The following is a 21,446-nucleotide window of genomic DNA, read 5'->3' on the forward strand; positions in this document are numbered from 1 at the left end:
AAAGAATGCTTTCTGACATACTGCTCACTACAGGAGAAGAAAGAAGCAAAAATGGGACATAAACTATATTTTACTTAATATAGAATAGTATGTAGTTTACTTTTATCACCTGCTTTATACTGTCTGGAAAAATAACTATTTAGCTTTAAAATTTTAGACGCCAGGTTTGATAAATAGAGGGTACTTCATCTTTTAACAGGCTTTCCCAACCTCAGAATTGGGTATAGTTATGGTGTCATTGTAAAGATGAGAATCTCGTCCTTTAAAAACTATCAGGATTGTATTTCTATATTCTAAAGAACTGGAGGTAAAGACTTGCTTCTCCTTTCATCTGGGGTACAATAGGGGTACATAGGACCCCTATTCTCGTGATTTGTGGGAGTCCCATCAATGAGACCCTGACCAATCAGCAAGTTAGCCCTTTTCTTGTGTTCTTTTAAGGGGCTTATAAAACCATAGACCCCCATTTACTTAAGGGTGATCGGAAGACCATTTGGGAGCTTGTAATCATACATGTTGGGAGGCATTAAGCAGAATTAGGTTACACAAGAGTTTACAGTCTATGAGGATGAGGGGATGACACAAGAGCTTACAGTCTATGAGGGTGAGGGGGTGACACAAGAGCTTACAGTCTATGAGGATGAGGGGTGATGCAAGAGCTTACAGTCTATGAGGATGAGGGGGTGACACAAGAGCTTACAGTCTATGAGGATGAGGGGGTGACACAAGAGCTTACAGTCTATGAGGATGAGGGGGTGACACAAGAGCTTACAGTCTATGAGGATGAGGGGGTGACACAAGAGCTTACAGTCTATGAGAATTAAGGGGGTGACAAGAGCTTACAGTCTATGAGGATGAGGGGGTGACACAAGAGCTTACAGTCTATGAGGATGAGGGGGTGACACAAGAGCTTACAGTCTATGAGGATGAGGGTTTTACACAAGAGCTTACAGTCTATGAGGATGAGGGTTTGACACAAGAGCTTACAGTCTATGAGGATGAGGGGGTGATACAAGAGCTTACAGTCTATGAGGATGAGGGGGTGATACAAGAGCTTACAGTCTATGAGGATGAGGGGGTGACACAAGAGCTTACAGTCTATGAGGATGAGGGGGTGACACAAGAGCTTACAGTCTATGAGGATGAGGGGGTGACACTTGAGCTTACGGTCTATGAGGATGAAGAGGTGACACAAGAGCTTACAGTCTATGAGGATGAGGGGGACACAAGAGCTTACAGTCTATGAGGATGATGAGGTGACACAAGAGCTTACAGTCTATGACAGTGATGGCTAACCTATGGCACTGGTGCCAGAGGTGGCACTCGGAGCCCTTTCTGCGGGCACTCGGCCTTCACCAGAGAGGACTCCAGGTATCTTCCTGCAGTCCCAGACAGCTCAGGACTTTCTGTGTACAGAGCTGTATTAAAGTGACAGCTGTACCTGGGACTATTTCCTGCTTTATTGGTGTCCTCAGGTGCTGGTATCAATGAAAACTGTGACAGAGAAGGGAGTATAAATCACAAATTACATTTCTGTGTTGGCACTTTGGGATAAATAAGCCGGTCTTTGTTGTAGTTTGGGCACTCGGTCTCTAAAAGGTTCGCCATCACTGGTCTATGAGGATGAGGGGGACACAAGAGCTTACAGTCTATGAGGATGAGGGGGTGACACAAGAGCTTACAGTCTATGAGGATGAGGGGGTGACACAAGAGCTTACAGTCTATGAGGATGAGGGGGTGACACAAGAGCTTACAGTCTATGAGGATGAGGAGGAGACACAAGAGCTTACAGTCTATGAGGATGAGGGAGTGACACAGGAGCTTACAGTCTATGAGGATTAAGGGGGGGGGGTGGAAGCAGGAGTATATTGATTTGAATACTTTTTTTTTTTGGAGGAACAAAGTCTTTACATTTACAACAGCAGGATATCCTCAAGGAAAATCCAGCGACCTTCTCAAATTTTGTAGCAAATTTTTAGGGTGCAATATACTAAAAAAAAATCCTCATGTCGTTGATGTGATTTTTTAATGTGCTGTTGTTTGTTCATGTTGCTGACTTCTTTGCAGGTCAGTCATGACAGATCTCTACTACCTCAGTCACACCGATGGTGCAGGCGACTGGCGCGAGAGAGAGGCCAAAGATTTGACAGATCTCGTACAGCGGCGGATTTCCTACCTACAGGTGATTAAGCCGGCTTTTATCTCCGTAAACTACCAGCTCTCTCTGGTCTGGTATGAAATGACTGTTCTAGAATTTCTTAATATCTTAACTGTTTTACCTATTTAAAAAAAAAAAAATCCACATATGCAAATGAGCTGTAAAGAGTCACTTATTGCATAAGATGAGTCAATTCAGACACCCCTATCTTGGGTTATGTAGTACCCAGAACCATGGTTCTGGTGTCACTGTAAAGATGAGAATCTCAACTTTTAAAAAGCATCAGGATTGTAGTTCTAGATGTTACAGAACTGGAGAGAAGACTAGATGCTCTTTTTATCTAACACAACGGACCCCTATTCTCATCCTCTATGGAAGTCCCATCACTGAGACCCCCCACCGATCAGCAAGTTAGCCCCTTTCCACAGGATCGATGTAACTTGTTGTCCCTGGAGAACCCCTTTAAAGACATATTTGGGAATGCGAACTGCAACTCAATTCTTAATTGTACATGGTCACAAGAACCATGATTAGCTGCTACAGAGCCTGATATGGGGGCACCTGAAATGACACTACTCCTCCCGCCTCTAAATGTGACTCTTCTCTGGCCAAAAGTGACTCTCTTCTCTGGCCAAAAGTGACTCTCTTCTCTGGCCAAAAGTGACTCTCTTCTCTGGCCAAAAGTGACTCCCTTCTCTGGCCAAAAGTGACTCTCTTCTCTGGCCAAAAGTGACTCTCTTCTCTGGCCAAAAGTGACTCTCTTCTCTGGCCAAAAGTGACTCTCTTCTCTGGCCAAAAGTGACTCTTCTCAGCTCATTTGCTTATGACTTTGGATGAAGTTTTCTATTTCTGAAAAAAAATTCCCTTTTCAATTTCAAAGGTTTAATTTATTCATAAAATGTCTGCAGTGATTGGATACGAGTTGCAAAACCAGATCCATATGTTATGCAAAGTTACCAGTCTCATAATCCGGAATAATCCGGCGCCTCTGACATCTGCGGTGTCTCTCTGTCTTCTTATGTTCACAAGTCCTGTGGAAAAAATATGCAGCAGAAACAAATAAATGAATAAATTCCCCCTCTCCTCGTCTTCCCTTGTCCAGATGACTGACGGCCGCGTCTATGATTTCCTTGTCATTAATATTAGTTGAATTTCATGCCTACAGGCGGGAGCATTGCAGTAACGGGGCGGCATCCGGCGCTCGCCACTTCTCCGAGACGCTCCTTCAGTCTGAATAAAAGCCATTACCACTTGTCACATTTTGTAGATTTGTGAATTTCAGCTGCAGGAAAATGTCGTAAAAAGTTTAATTATATGTAATGGGTCATAAAAGGGGGTTTTACACTAATGGGATATTCCCATTACTTATATTTTGCCCTTATCCACAGGATAGCGCTCCGGGAGAAAGCGTAAGGACGAGGGCCCACAAGCCCCCCATGTGACTGGCATATTCCAGCTCTCAACACTTAGTTCATATTTTTAGTAGTCCCATAAAAGGAGCACTTACCCCGGGAGCACTGACCCCTCCATTGTTGTGATTTAAGCAAAATCTAACTAAATCATTGTAGGTGGTAGCAAGACGGTGAAATAAGGAATTCTATTCCAGTATTGTAGCTGCACTTTGATTACTGGAGCAGTGTCCTCACACTGCTGTGATCTCGGCTCTCTGAATTACACTTCTCCATAGCCCCCTCTGCTGCTGCTTTTACTCAAATGGGAAAATTTTTTAAAAAAATGCTACATTCTTTATAAAACATACTTGCCGCACTCCGGGTTGCTCTACTGCTCAGTTACTTGCGGCTTTCATGTCTGCCTCCAGCTAGGAAGTTCCTTAGGAGGGCTCCAGGTACCGGCTTCAGCCAGTGAGTGGGATCCTCGGAAGCTCCGGAGGTCCTGGAAAATAGAACTGACACCCGGTGGTCCAAGGGGGGCCATTCAAACTCTTAAATGGGTCCCGAGACCAACACATCAAATCATGGCCAAAAACTGATAGTGCCTGAATGAATTGGCAACCAGAGTTTTATTAGTATGTCCTGGCTCCAGGGGGTTTTCCATATTCCTGGAAATCCCCATTAAGCTCAATCTATCATCAGAATCCATCATGATAAACCTGGGACACTTAATCATAGATCCAGGCTCCGTGACTGTAGTAATCGTCTTATATGTGTTGTCCATGGTCTCCTTCCTTCTAAAATCAAATTTTAAAACTATGCTAATGAACCTTAAGGGCTCCAGGGGATGTTACCAGAGCCCCTCCGTGCTGCAGCTTCACAGGGTTGTTACACTGTACAGGACCACTTGCCCTGTGTGAGATGACATCATGTCAGAGGGAGGGGAAATGTGCTGAGGGAGCAAGGGAAGAGACCAAGTAGCAGCCTGTGAAGCTACAGCACTGAGGTGCTCTGGTAACACCCAGTAGCTTTTCAGTCTCATTAGCATAATTATAAAAGTTGATTTTAGAAGGAAGGAGGCCATGGATAACACATATAAGAAGATACCACAGTCCCCGGGGCCTGGATCTATGAGTAACGTCCCTGGTTTATCAGGATGGATTTTGATGGTAGATTTCTTATTAAAGGGATCTTCTGCAGTGGATTTTAAAGGGGTAGTTCCAACTTGTTATCCCCTCTCGACAGAATCATAAGAACGGGTCCTGTTCTCTTTCATTTATAAAACGGCAGGTCGAACATATTGAGCCAAACTGCTGAGCATAGCGCTCAGTCCTCTCCTCCACTCCCATTCACTATATATAAATGCTCTTGAAAATATATTCCACTGCACCACACACACACACACACACACACACACACACACACACACACACACACACACACACACACACACACACACACACACACACACACACTTAAAATGGAGCAGTCCAGTACGTGTGACATCACATTTGTGACCCTACCGTTGTAATTATATGGAGAGCCGGTCGTTAAGCATCTCATTCACAATGCTGCTTGTACACTTTCCCAGTTGGACTCGTATCAAGAGTTTCATGCATATGTAAGACCAGTTCCTGGTGTTATTCATGCAGCGCGTGCCGCACAAGGTCACCCTGGTATCTACAGAAGAGAGAACAAATGAGGCCGCACTCCAACTTTCTGCTGTCGATGTTGTATTATATGTACTATTCACATATATTTTATTACATACATTGCCCCCCATGTAATTGCCATGGACATGGATGTTACCAAGTATATTGGTGGTTCTTATACATTTTGGCTGGAAATTACTTATTTCAGTTGTTATCCTGCAAGTCGTTTTACCATAAATATCCATCACGGTAAACAGGGGACATTACTCATAGATCCAGATTATCAGGGTGTGGGGTTTATCTACACTTTTATTTACTGTCTGGCATATAGAAAAAGAGCGAAGAGACAGATCAGAGATAAAAGATCCATGAAATGGATAAACCGCAAAATGACACACTTCAGCTCTGCTACATCTCAGCTATAACACACACAGAGTGCCTCCCTCCACTGGATAAGGATCTGTAGCTTGTAGGCTAAACTTAGCACGCTGCTTGCCAGCAGGAAGTGCCTGTGTCTGAGCTGAACTCATAAGGGGGTGGAGGCAGAGAGCAGTGCAGTGTGCAGACAGGAGAAGCTATTAATCTGCCCTGCCCCACCATAATCAGAAAATTTACAGTCGGATCCGTACGGTCGGATTGTGTTCAGCAGGACTGATAGAGACAGGTTTCTAATTATATCTGTGAAATGTTTTATTTTTGTTAATAACAGGGAATTAGAGAATGTGTTATTTTGTTATTGTGAGTATATATAAGAATCTTGTCTTGGTGGATATAAACCCTTAAAGCTTCTCTAGTGCAGAGGTTGTATCTCAGGGAGTAATAGAAAGGATCTGTAGTACAATTCTCTCATGGATGCTTCATAACTCCCCTTCAGTCGTATGGAAATCCACAGAAGACACAGTGTGATATTCCCCTGAGCCGCGCCAAGCTCTGCCGTATCTCATGACCCATGTTACTTCATATATTCATGAGATTCTGCGAGTAGGATTCTACATTCCCATAAGGAATATTCTGATAACTGATAGCATAGGCATGTGCATTTCCATCACGTCTCCCAGGAAAACATGTTAGATTATTCACAAGTTGCAATGTCAACATTTGCTGCCGTGCAAGTACGGTAATACTTGGTGGCTGCGGAAAGGGACTGTCTAACCCCATGGACATTGGACAGACCCTGACCTTCTTTGGTGATCCGATGGCCATTGCCAACACTCTCTAATCCTCCGCTGATCTCTTCTCATCCTGCCCCGTAGATGATGTAATGAGATGTTACTGCTAAATTACTGGGTTCTGTGTTGAGATGGACCGGAGACTGGTGGAGAACCTTGAAGGGTCCTCACTAGAGAGTTGTAATGTATAACACCTTTTGATATCTCCCGCCATTGAATGCCTTATTTATATTTTCACTTTCATGGGGTTGGAAAACCCTTTAAGTGCTGATGCCCTGGGACATGGTTCCATTTTGTAATATTCCTATTACTCTATGATTTGGCATTTTGTTACAAAGTCTTGAACTCCTGCTCCATTGTGTGTGTATTGTCGTGGTCTCCGGCACCGGAGCCGGAACTACTGCACAAACCGTGAATACAGCTTTTGCAAAAGCACATACTATCTCGGCAGCGCAACTTCGATACACAAGGAGGTGGTATACTAGGGGCTCCCACAGCCCAGGCTAGTACACGCCTATTAGCCTCTGCTGAACATTTGCATATTTGTAAGATGACGTTTAGATAAGGTTTGGAAATGTACAAGGATTAGAGAAAGACGGAAGGAGGAACCTACCATCGGATCCATTCCTGATGGTCGTTTCCTATGATGAAATAGGTAAAATATAATAATAAAATGTATTTATAAAACTCTCCTTTTCTTGATCCCAGAACCCAAAGGATTGCAGCAAAGCAAAGAAACTAGTGTGTAACATCAACAAAGGCTGCGGCTATGGATGCCAGCTTCACCACGTGGTCTACTGCTTCATGATTGCCTTTGGCACGCAGAGGACTCTCATCCTGGAGTCGCAGAGCTGGAGATACGCCACCGGTGGATGGGAGACGGTCTTTAAGCCAGTCAGTGATACGTGTACGGACAGGTCTGGCAAGTCCACAGGACACTGGTCAGGTCAGTCTCTTACTCATAACCCTTTTGAGCAAACGTAGCGCTGATGTGTCCATAATCTGGAACGCTGCCTATGGCCCCATGTGTTCCTCTAGAGATAATATAGCCATGGCGGCATCTGTCAGCAGCCATTACACTCTCTCGTCTCGCCATTGACCTTTATTTTCCCCGTGATATGACACATGTGAGTAGACGGCACGATGAAATTCATGGAGTGTGATGTTTGTGTCCTTGAAACGATTTACTCATTAACACCCGTCTCGCTATCCGCCGAGCGCAGCCTTGCTTGACTTGCGTTGCGTGTAATCTCTTGTGAGCCGTAGATTTGCAGGTTTTTTCAACCGGAAAGTTTTTTCATTTGATAAATTTAGCCAGCACCGCCCTCTTCGCCCCCAAATCCATTTACCATTGTTTAGGTCATTAGGCGCGGAGGTAGTTGTCATGGGGTCCGGTCAGCCTTCTCACCCTTATCTTAGGACAATCTCCTTGCCTGTTCTTTGGAGCCAATGATGTGTGCGCAATATTCCAGTAGCGCTTCAGCTGGCACCAAATCCACTTTCTTACATTTTACACATGTCAGCAAATTCTCTCTATTATTAAGTGAAGCACTTAAATCCTACATATGCTAATTTTGACCTATTAAAAAAAAAAAAGTTGTAATCCACCTCACGTCATGATCCAAAATGTCCACTGGAAGTTTCCTAACTAAAGAATCTACACTGATTGCTCCTTTGACTCTACTATCCATCCAGGAGATCACTGGTCCCATCACTTAGAGCAGAGTAGTTGGCGAGCATTTAGTACAGAAATCCCAAAGCCTTAAAGGGGTTGGCCACTTTACCTCATGGTTTTTGTCGTGTGTGAGGGGCAGGATATGAGGTAAGGTACCAATACAAATCTATTAATAGTCCTGCTCCGGTTTCTTGATATGTAAAGTGAAGCCTCCTGTCTTATACCTCATCAGCCAGACATTCCTGACCATAAAATGGCCGCAGATGGAGGGTCATGTGATCTCGAACTGTCCAGATGATAGTAGTGGCAGGGCGATTGTCCATGCACATCCTCCATCTGCGGCCATTTTATGGTTAGGAATCTTTGGCTGATGAGGTAAAAGACAGGAGGCTTCACTCTACAAATAAAAAAAGTGAAGCAGAACTAGTAATAGATGTATATTGGTAAATTACCTCATATCCTGCCCACCCACACACACACACACACACACAAACTTACACACATTACAAAAACATGAGGTAAAGTGGCCGAAATAATACAAAAATAATTGATCCTAGACAACCCCTTTGAAAACACAAGGGGCCTCCTTTAACAAAACTATGTGAGAGTAAAACTCTGCCAGTTGCTCATGGCAACCAACCAGAGCTCAGCTTTCATTTTATAAACTGCTGTGGAGAAATGACAGCTGAGCTCTGATTGGTTGCCATGAGAAACTAGAACAGTTTTGATCTCAGACACTTTTGATAAATCTCCCCCAAGGTGTTAGCCATGCAGTGACTATACCTGTTCATTTAGGTGCGACTTATACTTACACACTATCTACCACATAAGGGGGTCAGTGTGTCACACAGGCATCCAGTCCTGGCCGCCGCCGGCCTTCCTGAATCAAGTCCCTGTGTATGGTTTTCTCTTGTTGTGTAATGTTCATGATCATTAGCGTCTATGGCAGTGCCCCCACAGATCTCAACATTAATTAGAAGTTAGCGGGCCATGAAGCGTGATGGCGGCTGGCAGCCGCGCCAAACACTGGAGAAGTACACGCAGTGTGACTGCGCCGCCGCTCTCCCCATTTCTAGAAACTGTAAATGAGCCGAATGAGTCATCGCTGCGCAACAATCACATATAAGTTATAATGCGATCAATGGGGCGAAGGAAGGACGTAGCATGAATGCCCTATACGCAGGTGATTAAAAGCGAGTAACCCCCTGTCCATGATAGAACCTGTTATGGTCCACCACAAGAGTGATCAGCAGATCAGACCTTCAAGTTTGGGTTTGGCCGTCTGACCGGGACATATTGCCGGATTGGCAGATGAACTGGCAACTTGATGCACCTAGAAATTAGCATTAGACACCCCTGGACAATCATAGCCCTGGCTAGTTATTCTCTGTGGCTACTTCGGGTCCACTCATCTCTACAAGAGACCCCTATTCACCGTAGAACGTTATAGATGCTCTCCCATCCTCCACCCCATTTGATAACTTCTATCTATCTAGATCAAGAGGTCCTCCAAAATCTTCTCCTATCCAGTCCATGCACAGAGACCATTTACTTGACTTGGATGACGATACCTCGCACACAATGTGATTGGGGGCTTTACTGTTTAGAATGGGTCTACACAGTTTTCTCAACAGCATTCCTTATCAAAACTAATTTGATATACGCCTTTAATGAGATTTTTCATGGTGAGAATGTATACAAATCATTTTTGCCGGAATTTACAGTAAATATTGCACAATCTCTGGTAACTTACTCCTAGATCCAGGCACCGTGACTGTGGTCTTCATTGTATATTTGTTATCTATGGCCTCCTTCCTTCTAAAATCAACTTTTAAATTTTGCTAATCAGCCTAAAGGACTGCCCTAGCCCCTTTGTGATATGGCTTTATAGGCTGTTACACTGTGGCATCCTCCTCCCCTCTTCTTCCTCAGTACTGGGGTCGGGAAGTAAGAGTTCTCCTTACGGAGACTGCCGATTAAGGCCACCATGTGTAGTCTTATAGCCGTGGATGCTCCACTAGGGGGATTCTGGGAAAATATGCAAAGTTTTCCAAGATAGGCGTGGCTTTCCTTATCCCATATTGGAAAACTTTATATATTTCCTGCGCAGTGAGCACTTCCTGCTGTATGCTCAATGCTGAGGGAGTAGGGGGAAGGGTGTAACAGCCTGTAAAGCCAGATCACAGAGGGGCTAGGGTAGACCCTCAGGCTCATTAGGATTATTTTAAAAGTTTATTTTAGAAAGGAGGAGGCCACAAGATTCCCACAGTCCCGGTGCCTGGATCTATGAGTGAGTGTTCCTGGTTTATCAGGATGGATTTTGATTGTAGTTTTCCTTTGACTAGGATTAGCTTGTTTTATCTGTGGGAGGGCACACCTTTGTTATTGTTCTCCACGGCCTCAGTATTTGGTTTTATATTTGGGAGAATATCCAAATACTATGTGAGATATCAAGAAGTTGCCGCCGGGTGACCCTTAGTGTGGGTGTGGTGGGTGAATAGGTCATCCGCAATTAGGAAATTATTGCTTTTAATTCCAATATGCATACAGGAAATTTCTTGAGATAAGGTGTGGGAGTTTTAATGCAATTTACGAGATTCTGAAGTGAACAAGTATATGTCTGGTCTGTAGATTGTCTGCACCAGTTACCAACTCACAGACACACACATATACACAGGCATTATATTAGCAGCATTATATTTGTTAGACCACAGTTAATGGATTGTGTGTCTGTAAGTAGCAGCAGGACTGTGAAAAATGCATTTATATTCTAATGAGGAATTCAACTTACACTGTTTTGTTCTTGGATCTCTGCAATTGAACTGCAGCCCCTCCCCTCTGACCTGACTGCTGTACTGTAGTATTCAACTAGACGCCTGCAACAATGCTCTGAGCTGCATTAGCACCGAGTGCAACAGTGTGATGAGACGCCTCCAGTGCTCCAAATTCTGCTACAATCCAGTGCAATACAAAACCATTTCTCACAGTCCTGCTGCTAACAACATACATATAGTTATGGGTATAGGGCGTCTATGATGGGTTATAAAAGTTTCTTTTGGACTTCTAGTTCTGGTTTTCTATCCTTGGGTTGTGTCCTTCCTAGTGACACGGTGATCAGCGCCCGTACATTAGCACCACATTGCTGAATAATTGGGGCGACTCGCGGCTTTATTAATCCATTCCAGATCGTATCGCTCACCCGCTCTACACTGCACAATGAATTATGGGAAATAAAATGTTCATCTGTCTGATCGGTATCATCCCTGCTATTACACCTCACTTCTACTCCGCAAGTGTGCAGAACGGGACGACAGAGCTCCGATCCTACGATAAAATATTCATACATATTAATGAGGGGTGATATCTGGAGGTATATACCAAACCGATATCATGCATGTGTATATCATGTGTTAACTCTTTCCTCGCTTCCGAAAAACTGGATATACACCTGTATTACCTAGTAGATTAGTATTGGGCTGAGGATCATTGCTGTGCTCAGCAATTTCCGACACTCCTACACTAATATATAGAGCAGCAGGACGCTTGCGTGATCTTACACCACATCAGTCAGTAAGTCTGGGACCCCCGTTCTCTAATGTGTGTGGGTCTGAACAGAGCGGGTCCGACTGTTTGGCCCTGCACTGATCGGCTTGTGGATAGGGTATAATCCCTTAAAGGGGGTTCACCAGGAATTATCATTGATGGCCTATGTGTGGAGTCTCGGCACCCAGCTCTTCCACATCGCAAATATAGAAAATACAGATTCCCTGTAGGGTCCGGAAGCCATAACCGTTTACTTGCATGCAGAGTCGTGACTGTAGTGTTGGCGTCTGACCACCACATGGCGCGGCGTCAACTTCTTTCGGCTTCCTGCAGTCTAGAGGAGACTTTGTATCATTTAGCCATTCTTACCTGAGGGCTGAATTACCTTAGGGCTTCTCCCTTCATGGTCTCAAAGGATTGCGGGATTGAAGTATGTCTAATGCTGGAATAGAACTCCTAAGATTTTTAGGATCGGGCATGTTGAAACCCATCTGCCTTATCCTGGTCTCCCAAGACATCAGCCATCATCAAACAGTCAACTTTTTCCACCAAAATCAGGTTCGGCCTCTGTGGTCACACCTCATGCTAGACCGTGGTTTAACCTTTATATATGGGAATGCTACATGACATTGAACGCATTTTTTGTCCATGTATTCAAACATACTATTATGTGTACATTCATTGTCTGGGGACGCTCCCTCGTATGATACATTGAGCCCATTCCTCTGTAGGGCACTATAGATACACTATTTATCTTCTAATGACTTTTCTTAAAGCAAACTTTCCTGAACAGGTATAATGGAGCCATATATACCCTATAAACAATACTGTATACTTAAAGGGGTTGGGCACTTATTATTGAATCTCTTCCCTTAGACATGGCTCTGTATGTAACTGTGCCTCCTTTAAGAGCTCCAGCCCTTCCCTGTTCACACCGTGCTGCCCTCTGCATATATATATATACACTACTAGACCTCTCTCACTGCTCTAGTAGCGTCACCCACTGGCGTCTCTCACAGTCTGTTTCACTGCCAGAGTCTGGGAGAGGTGAAGGGGAGGGAGCGGGAGGAGTCATAACTCCTGCTACAGCTCCTCCTATTCATCAGAGCTCAGACTTGGGGTCCATTCACACGCGGTATGTCTGCCGTGCGGGCATACCGCCGTGTGCTGGAGAGGAGGAGGAGGTGACCCCTCCTCCCTCCATAGAGAATAGCGGCGCGCGGCCGCACACATGCCAAAAGATAGAGCAAGCTCTATCTTTTTGCGGTGTGCGGCCCGGATCTGGCCCCGTATCTGCGCCGCACCGCTATTGCTGTCTATGGGGACGTACATGCGGCCGCATGTACGTCCCCACAGACGGCCATGTGAATGTGCCCATACAAGCAGAGATCCACGGGGAGTCTGCACACAGCACTAAAGTAAGTATTAGGACTGCTGAATCATTTGATGAACATTCAGGAATTATTATTAAGGAAGTAAAGGTACATGGACAACTGATGTAAAAGAGTGGCCAACCCCTTTAATATCTATCCATAGACTTTCACTTTTTCTCTGCTTTCCACCGAGTGGTGTTCCCCTTGCAGTCCCTTCTTAGATTCTTCCTATTACCATGCATGCCGATCTGTCTACTTACCTCTTCTTTCTCTTTGACAGCCTACTGCACTGGATCCACCAATCCTCTGATGGCAGCATACGCACAGAAGTGTAATTGTTTTCATTTTTTTTCCCTGATTTTATCTGTCCCTCCTCCCCCAGTTTTATAGAGACAGCGAGGCCGTGCATCAGTGGTGTCATTGTTATTCCAGTGCGGTGGCCATGGATGTAACATACTTGCACCACTTTGCATCTGGAGTTGGCAGATTGATGCATCGGCCCCCTGGGTGGTTTTAAAATGACAGTCCTGTGCACACACAGCATATAAAGTATAGAATACACGGGTAGAGCACACAGCACCTTATAAACCCAGGACCGAGAGATGTGAGGTCTTATTTCCACCAGGTTATATAGAGCTGTGGTCTCATGCAAGTTTTTGGTCTATCTGCTTTTTAGAACAAAAAGGTTGAATGGAGCAGCAGGCAAGTAGCATGTTATAGAGCAGGAGGAGCTGAGCAGATTGTACATAGTGTCCTATCTGCAGGCAGCATGTTATAGAGCAGGAGGAGCTGAGCAGATTGTACATAGTGTCCTATCTGCAGGCAGCATGTTATAGAGCAGGAGGAGCTGAGCAGATTGTACATAGTGTCCTATCTGCAGGCAGCATGTTATAGAGCAGGAGGAGCTGAGCAGATTGTACATAGTGTCCTATCTGCAGGCAGCATGTTATAGAGCAGGAGGAGCTGAGCAGATTGTACTGGTGTCCTATCTGCAGGCAGCTTGTTATAGATCAGAAGGAGCTGAGCAGGTTATACAGTGTCTTATCTGCAGGCAGCATGTTATAGAGCAGGATGAGCTGAGCAGATTGTAAATGGTATCCTATCTGTGGGCAGCATGTTATAGAGCAGGAGGAGCTGAGCAGATTGTAAATGGTGTCCTATCTGTGGGCAGCATGTTATAGAGTAGGAGAAGCTGAGCAAAGTGTACATAGTGTCCTATCTACAGGCAGCATGTTATAGAGCAGGAGGAGCTGAGCAGATTGTAAATGGTGTCCTATCTGCAGGCAGCATGTTATAGAGTAGGAGAAGCTGAGCAAAGTGTACATAGTGTCCTATCTGCAGGCAGCATGTTGTAGAGGAGGAGGATGATAAGTGAAATGTAGATTTGTTTGGAGAGATTCTGTTCATCTATACATTGGGGCGCACAGTATTAGTGAGGTATCTGGCACTTTATAGCTGTGTGTGTACAGTCTTAATGCTTGTTAAATGTGTGTGATCCAGGGAGGACGTGTTATTACTAATACTAAAGGCCCACATGCCCTGACAACTATATGAGCCTGGATCCCCATTCCCCAATAACGGCACCACCTTCCATGGGAGCCCATCATGGTAACATGGTATCCACCCCTGCTGTGATTTGTATTTTAACCGTTTAGTCACACAACAAGCATGGACTGTACCTTTAAATCCATTAGGTTTGTTTTCTAGTAGCCGTAGACCTTGTGTGCTCTGGTTGTCCCTTTTTCAGTAGCACCTTGTATAGCTCCTCTGTGTTACCGTGTTTGCTAATATTTCCATATGCTTTTTGTAGCCTCTCTCTGCTATAGGTTCAATAACTAGGATAACCTCCCCTTAAATATATGACTCCCTTTTTCATAACACAGACATTCCCTTTTAAAAAGGGGTTTTCCCATCTCTTAAAGTCTACCTTTTCAGGACCTTAAGCTTGTATTCACAAATACTGTCAAAAGGTCCTGGAAGGTAGATGGGTCATGGACAGATAGAGATCACATGACCCTCCATCTGCGGCCATTTTATGGTCAGGAATCTCTGACTGATGAGGTAAAAGACCGGAGGCTTCACTTTACATATCAAGAAACTATTAATAGATGTATATTGGTAAATTACCTCATATAACATGAGGTAAAATGTCTGACCCCTTTAAGACGCATGTCAATTTGATTTCTTAATGCAAATAAGTAAACTTTTTTTTTTTTTTTAGAATTGCTTACAACTGCTGTAGAGTCTGTACAACTCTTACACATGGCTGGCTGTGCTGCTGCTTCTGACATAGATCCAACAGCAAACTGCTGTCTGTTTCTTCTCCTTTATCTAGCTATATATCTTAGATTAGCCTGCTCTCCCAAATATCTTATGATTTTGGAGAGCAAGGTCCATACAATCCATTGTTTTGTTGGAGCTTAATAGAACTTTTGTGTAAAAGGAACAAATTGAACTGAATTTCACTGAAGAGATTACACAGGCTGTGTAAAGTGAGAGGAGAGCACTCGCTACAGGCTCTGCAACTGGGTAAATCCCATTTTTCCACATGATTTTAATTTTGTGGAATGAGCCTGAAGCCTACAAAATTATAGGTTACATACCTCATCGTATATCTCACCAAATTTTTTTTTCCCCTTTTAAGGAAATTCTTTCATTTAATTTGATGCATTATGAACCAAACGTATCTTGAGAATGCTGTAGCTACACTGATGACAAAATCAACTATAAAATGATGATAATGAGGCTCTGTTGCTCCTGTGGCTGCCTTGGCACTTCTCCTCTTACCCTAATTATGCACAGCTCCAGAGAATGATGTATTAAATGTGTTGTCCCTGAGAGGCAGAATCTATCGCTGCACCATCCCCCAGCTGCTGTGTATGAGTCATCCAGCTCAAGTTTATTAGTCCTGTCTGAGACAGTTGAGGTGGCTCTGTGAAACACTGCACACATTCTGCACCAAGCTTTTACAAGGTCCTGAATTCTATCCACTCGAATCAAGGATTAAACAAGATATGTTTCTGCTTCAGTTTAGCTACAGCGTTCTCAAGGCATGTTTGGTTCATAATGCATGGAAACAAATGGTAGATTTCCTTTAAAGTTTGCTTTATTATTAGAAAAACAGGCAACACAGCTATACATGTATCCAATGATTCTCCTTTAAGATGGCCCTGTCAGCCTGAAACCCGGAAATCAAAAAAATTTTATAAAATAAATAAACCCAGGATGCATCCTCTGGGGAATGTCAAGTCCTCTTCATTTTCAAGTGCCGAATCACAGAACGGATTCAGCTAGGAGAACACAGCAAAAACCACAGCTACAACATCCCATACATACTAATAGCAGTGTAAATGTCTCACATCTCACACTGATGGGGCAGATCATATAGGACAGCTGACGTCCAATTCTGGTGGTCAATGGAGACTTCCAAGCACTGGATGATGGATAAGGCTTACCAACAAAACTACATCACAGATACAGTGGACTCTAAATGCATGGACAACCTCCAGCATAAAGAGGACCCTATTAACACCATGCTGTAGGGGCTCTTCCACAGATCCAGGGGCACTTAAAATTTTCTTTCTAGCCCCAACAGATCCTGAGATATCAGTAAAGATATGTGACCATTCCTCTCCACTGTCATAGCGGAGGAACTGGAGCAGAGGAGGGGGCGTGTGTTATTATAGTCTTGGGGGGCGGGGGTGCTACAGACTAAAATTTCATTATTTTTTTTTGGAATCCAAAAGAGTTGAGTGCTGCAAGATGAAATGACGTGACCTGCCACTCGTTTGTGTAGTGATTAGGGGGTTTTGTCCTCCATTGATCAACATTTTATTTATTTTATTATAATAGAGTAGAATTTTAAACCCCGAGACAACCAGGCTACTGATTGGTGGCCATTTCCAACCGTTTCCTGTTATGTTCCAATGGAAACAGGAAGTTTATCAAGACTTTGACATGATCAAGGCAGGATTGGGGGGATTGAGAAATCATGTTTAAGTGTTCACAGTACCCTAATACCCCTCAGTTTTCCCCCTTGAGATATCCATCTATATACTGTGTATATATAATATATTATTTCAGAATTGTGATCTGACTTGTACTTGACTCCCTTTATAAGGCTGCTGTTTCTCCTGGCCGCTGGCATCACGTTGGGCGGCTATTATGAGTGTGATTATTTGGGCACTTTCTTCTTGCCGCTCTTTGTTCTGCGGCTGAATAGTGCAGCGGAGTCACAGGGAGTATAACATTCATTTGTACTTCCAGCCTCTTTGTTTCGCAGTCAGATTCATTGCCTCGGATTGAATGAGCAAATAAATGGTCTCAGCTCGTGGCTATTGGGATGTGCTGAGCTTTAAAGTTCAGTTGCTGTCCTAGATTTTCTTTTTTTGTATTATCTTAACATAATACAGTAGCTGTTGCATCATATGACACAGATCATTCTGCTGCCCACGTAGGCGTTGGTCTTACTTTGTGCCACTTGAGATTTAGGACAGCGGCTATTAACTTATAGCTTATAATCTATGGTTTGACTTCAGTAATCCATACCTGCATTTACCTACAGGCAGAGTGCTGAGACATGAGCTCTGCTGCCGTTTTTTTTTTTTTTTTTTGCTGCCCTCGTGCCGCCCCCTCTGCCTGCCGCCCTTGTGCCACTTCCTCTGCCTGCCGCCCTTGTGCCACTTCCTCTGCCTGCCGCCCTCGTACCGCCCCCACTGCCTGACGCCCTCGTGCCGCCCCCACTGCCTGCCCCCCTCGTGCCACTTCCTCAGCCTGCCGCCCTCATGCCGCCCCCACTGCCTGCCGCCCTCGTGCCGCTCCCTCTGCCTGCCGCCCTCGTGCCGCTCCCTCTGCCTGCCGCCCTCGTGCCGCTCCCTCTGCCTGCCGCCCTCGTGCCGCTCCCTCTGCCTGCCGCCCTCGTGCCGCTCCCTCTGCCTGCCGCCCTCGTGCCGCTCCCTCTGCCTGCCGCCCTCGTGCCGCTCCCTCTGCCTGCCGCCCTCGTGCCGCCCCCTCTGCCTGCCGCCCTCGTGCCGCCCCCTCTGCCTGCCGCCCTCGTGCCGCCCCCTCTGCCTGCCGCCCTCGTGCCGCCCCCTCTGCCTGCCGCCCTCGTGCCGCCTTCTCTGCCTGCCGCCCTCGTGCCGCCCCACTGTGATACTGCGGTAAAGCGGATAACTAGTTGCTCTTACTAGAGCCCTGGCAATATGGCAACCCTTGTACTGGACAAAAAAGGAATAAAAGCCTAACTATAATAAGGGAATGAAATAAACAGTGATATATATTTCCTTTTCAGGGTTTTAATGAGCGGAAAAACATAAAATAGCGAGACATTCCCTTTAATATAAATTACCAGTCTTAGTAGATTCCAACATAATGTTCAGGAACTGCTCGTCGCGCTGTTACCGGATCATTACGGTGACATCAAAGCTTCTTCAAGAAAATGATAGACGGAAGTGAGACTGTGTCTTCCCATAATCCTCCTTGGCTGCATTAAGAACAAAGCCTGCAGGACTGCGCTAATGGAACATGTCGCTGCGTTCACACCGCGTAGACGGAAAATGAAGACTTCTGTATGTGCTGCATCTTCTGACAGACAGAGCATCGTCTTGTCATGAGACTGCAAGTGCCGCGCTTGTGATCTCCCACATCAAGATGTCTGCTAAAAGCTCGCATTTTGTCGTCTGCCTTGAAATGTGAGCGTTCTTATTACCGGATTGGTGCTGACCTTTGTGGTGCCTAAACAGTGATGGACCTTATTTTCTTATTTGCTAGGATATATTTCTGTATGTACACATAGAGCAGGAGGAGCTGAGCAGATTGTACATAGTGTCCTATCTGCAGGCAGCATGTTATAGAGCAGGAGGAGCTGAGCAGATTGTACATAATGTCCTATCTGCAGGCAGCATGTTATAGAGCAGGAGGAGGTGAGCAGATTGTACATAGTGTCCTATCTGCAGGCAGCATGTTATAGAGCAGGAGGTGCTGAGCAGATTGTACAGTGTCCTATCTGCAGGCAGCATGTTATAGAGCAGGAGTAGCTGATGAGGAGTAGCTCCTGTAAGCCTGGAGCTAAGTGTTGTCAACCAGTTCACATCACTGTAGACATTAAAGCAATTCCAGTACAGGAGATTTCTGCCAACATCCCACTCCTCTACAAGGAAGGACCCCCCCCCCCCCTAATTTATGACTCTGATATTGCATGAGGTCACAGGAGGTAAATCCTGAAAAGTCTGTAGTACTTGGGCCATAAGAATTTCGCAGACATTATTAAAGGGGGTGTCATCCGTAGCACTCTATGGAAACATTCTCTCCTCTGTGGGTGGCATTAATGGCAGGCTATAAGCATGGGCATTGTGTTGTCTCTGGGCATGCCTCACCAGGAATGTGGAGAACTATGTATAGTATGTACGGAATAGCCTATCTTATAATTCAGTACCAGTAGTAATATATGACACAGGGGCAGTACTCGCCAATATATATCAGCTATAATCTTGGATATGAGAGGCAATGGACTTGACTGTTCTAGAACACCTATTGGAGCAGTCGCAGAGCGTTGCTAAGGTCAATATATAATGGATAGCCCTGTTGCTCTGTTTACCCTGGATTTGAAGTAGATCAACAATTGGAATTTAGATCTTAAGTCCTGGTGGAGATGAGGATTGGTAGAAGGGATACAACTCAGGGCACAGCTTAAAAAATAAAATATAGTCGTTAAAACGTGGACATTTGTCGGAGCTTTTTGTGGACAATCTGTTGGGGATCTCTGATTGGCTATACCGCTGTTAGCTGATTCGTTGCTCTTTACGTCGCCGTTCCCAACTCCATTGTATGGGCCAATAAATTGAACAAGAGGAACTTAGGACAGCAGTACACAGGACCACCGCGCTGGCTATAGACCCATTGACTCTTTGGAGCTATGTATTACTCCTGTGTTTTATCTGTTTCAGGTGAAGCGAACGATAAAGATGTACAAGTTGTGGAATTGCCAATCGTGGACAGCCTTCACCCGAGACCTCCTTACCTACCACTTGGAGTGCCCGAGGATCTAGCAGATCGCTTAATACGTTTACATGGGGATCCAGCCGTCTGGTGGGTCTCCCAGTTCGTCAAATATTTAATCCGGCCGCAGCCTTGGCTGGAAAAGGAAATCGACGAGGCCACCAAAAAACTAGGATTTAAACATCCAGTCATTGGGTAAGTCCCATGTAGCCGGAAGACACCACCATAGAGAAGGGTTCAGTGGTCGTAGTTGTTGTGTAAGATCTTAAATACATATTTCAGAAGAATTTAAAAGGGCCTCAAATGTTTTAAATTTTGACAGCATATACACGAAGAAACAACTACAAGAGTGTTTAGTAACACAGGTTCCAAGGCCTGTACAGCACACTGTCTAGGAATAGGGGGTGCAGGATGCAAATATGACTGTAGGCTGTATCGTAACAGAGGGACCCGGCACCTAGTGTAGATAATATGGTATTCGAGGGTACCTGGCACATGTGTAGGCTATATGGTAGTAGGGGGGTCCCTGACACAGACAATACTGCACACTGTATAGTAACTGAGGATTCTGGGCACATAGTGTAGGCCAGCGATGGCGAACCTTTTGGGGACAAAGTGCCCAAACTTCAACCAAAATCCACTTATTTACCGTAAAGTGCCAACATGGCATTTGAAGCAGTAACTTATTGCTACCTATTATTCCACATCTTTCAATCGTATCTCCCCCCTGAGGCCACCAATACACTTGAAAGAAGGAGGGCAAATTCAGACATCATTGTAGCTTCTCTACAGGGTCTCTCAGTAGAAGGAGGTTGGGTCCAGCAGGAGGACCTCCAAAGATACTGCAGTTCTGTCAGCACCTTCTCACTATTCCTGCAATTCCAAACAGCCAATGAAGTGTCGCTTTAAAATAGCGCCGAGATCAGCATCTCTTAAGTATCCTGAGACTGTAGAAAGTTTTGGTGGATTTGGTCCTATTTGGTGAACACTGTCCTGGGGCGAAGGTCTGAGTGCCCACAGAAATGGCTCTGAGTGCCACCTCTGGCACCCGTGCCATAGGTTCGCCACCGCTGGTGTAGGCTATATGGTAGTAGGGGGTCCCTGGCACAGACATTGCTGCACACTGTATAGTAATGGAGTATCCCGGGCACATAGTATAGGCCAGTGGTGGCGAACCTATGGCACGGGTGCCAGAGGTGGCACTCGGGGCCCTTTCTGCGGGCACTCAGACCATCACTCCAGAACAGAGTTCACCAAATAAAGCGACACTTCATTGGCTGTTAGGAACTGAGGGAAAAGTGAAAAGGTGTTGACAGAACTGCAATATCTTTCGAGGTTCTCATTTTAGACCCACCATTCTTCCTCTACATACAGAAAGACCCTGGATAGAAGCTTCAATGATAGTCTGAATTTACCCTTTTTCTTTCAACTGTATTGGTTGCCTCAGGGGGCCGATACAATTGAAAGATGTGGAGGAACAGGAAGTGAT

At 44.9% G+C, this 21,446-nt stretch overlaps 1 protein-coding gene and 1 long non-coding RNA gene across 3 annotated transcripts in view; one reads left to right on the plus strand and one right to left on the minus strand.

Annotated features, from left to right (window-relative positions):
- Positions 1-21,446, plus strand: part of FUT8 (fucosyltransferase 8) — a 113,466-nt gene that overhangs the window by 78,961 nt on the left and 13,059 nt on the right. The window contains exons 6-9 of one of the 2 annotated variants that reach the window (XM_072115188.1): positions 2,068-2,182; positions 7,079-7,316; positions 13,242-13,292; positions 19,906-20,152. In XM_072115188.1, coding sequence (XP_071971289.1) covers positions 2,068-2,182; positions 7,079-7,316; positions 13,242-13,292; positions 19,906-20,152 — 651 coding nt within the window. The remainder of the gene's footprint in view (positions 1-2,067; positions 2,183-7,078; positions 7,317-13,241; positions 13,293-19,905; positions 20,153-21,446) is intronic. The other variant, XM_072115190.1, reaches the window with a different exon arrangement.
- LOC140068727 (uncharacterized) lies at positions 3,072-5,226 on the minus strand. The gene is made up of 3 exons (XR_011848529.1): positions 5,073-5,226; positions 3,918-4,064; positions 3,072-3,440 (listed from the first exon to the last, which is right to left on the minus strand). It is a non-coding gene; the product is annotated as an uncharacterized lncRNA (long non-coding RNA).

Source organism: Engystomops pustulosus, chromosome 7 (genome assembly GCF_040894005.1).
Source record: "Engystomops pustulosus chromosome 7, aEngPut4.maternal, whole genome shotgun sequence".
NCBI lineage: Eukaryota > Metazoa > Chordata > Amphibia > Anura > Leptodactylidae > Engystomops > Engystomops pustulosus.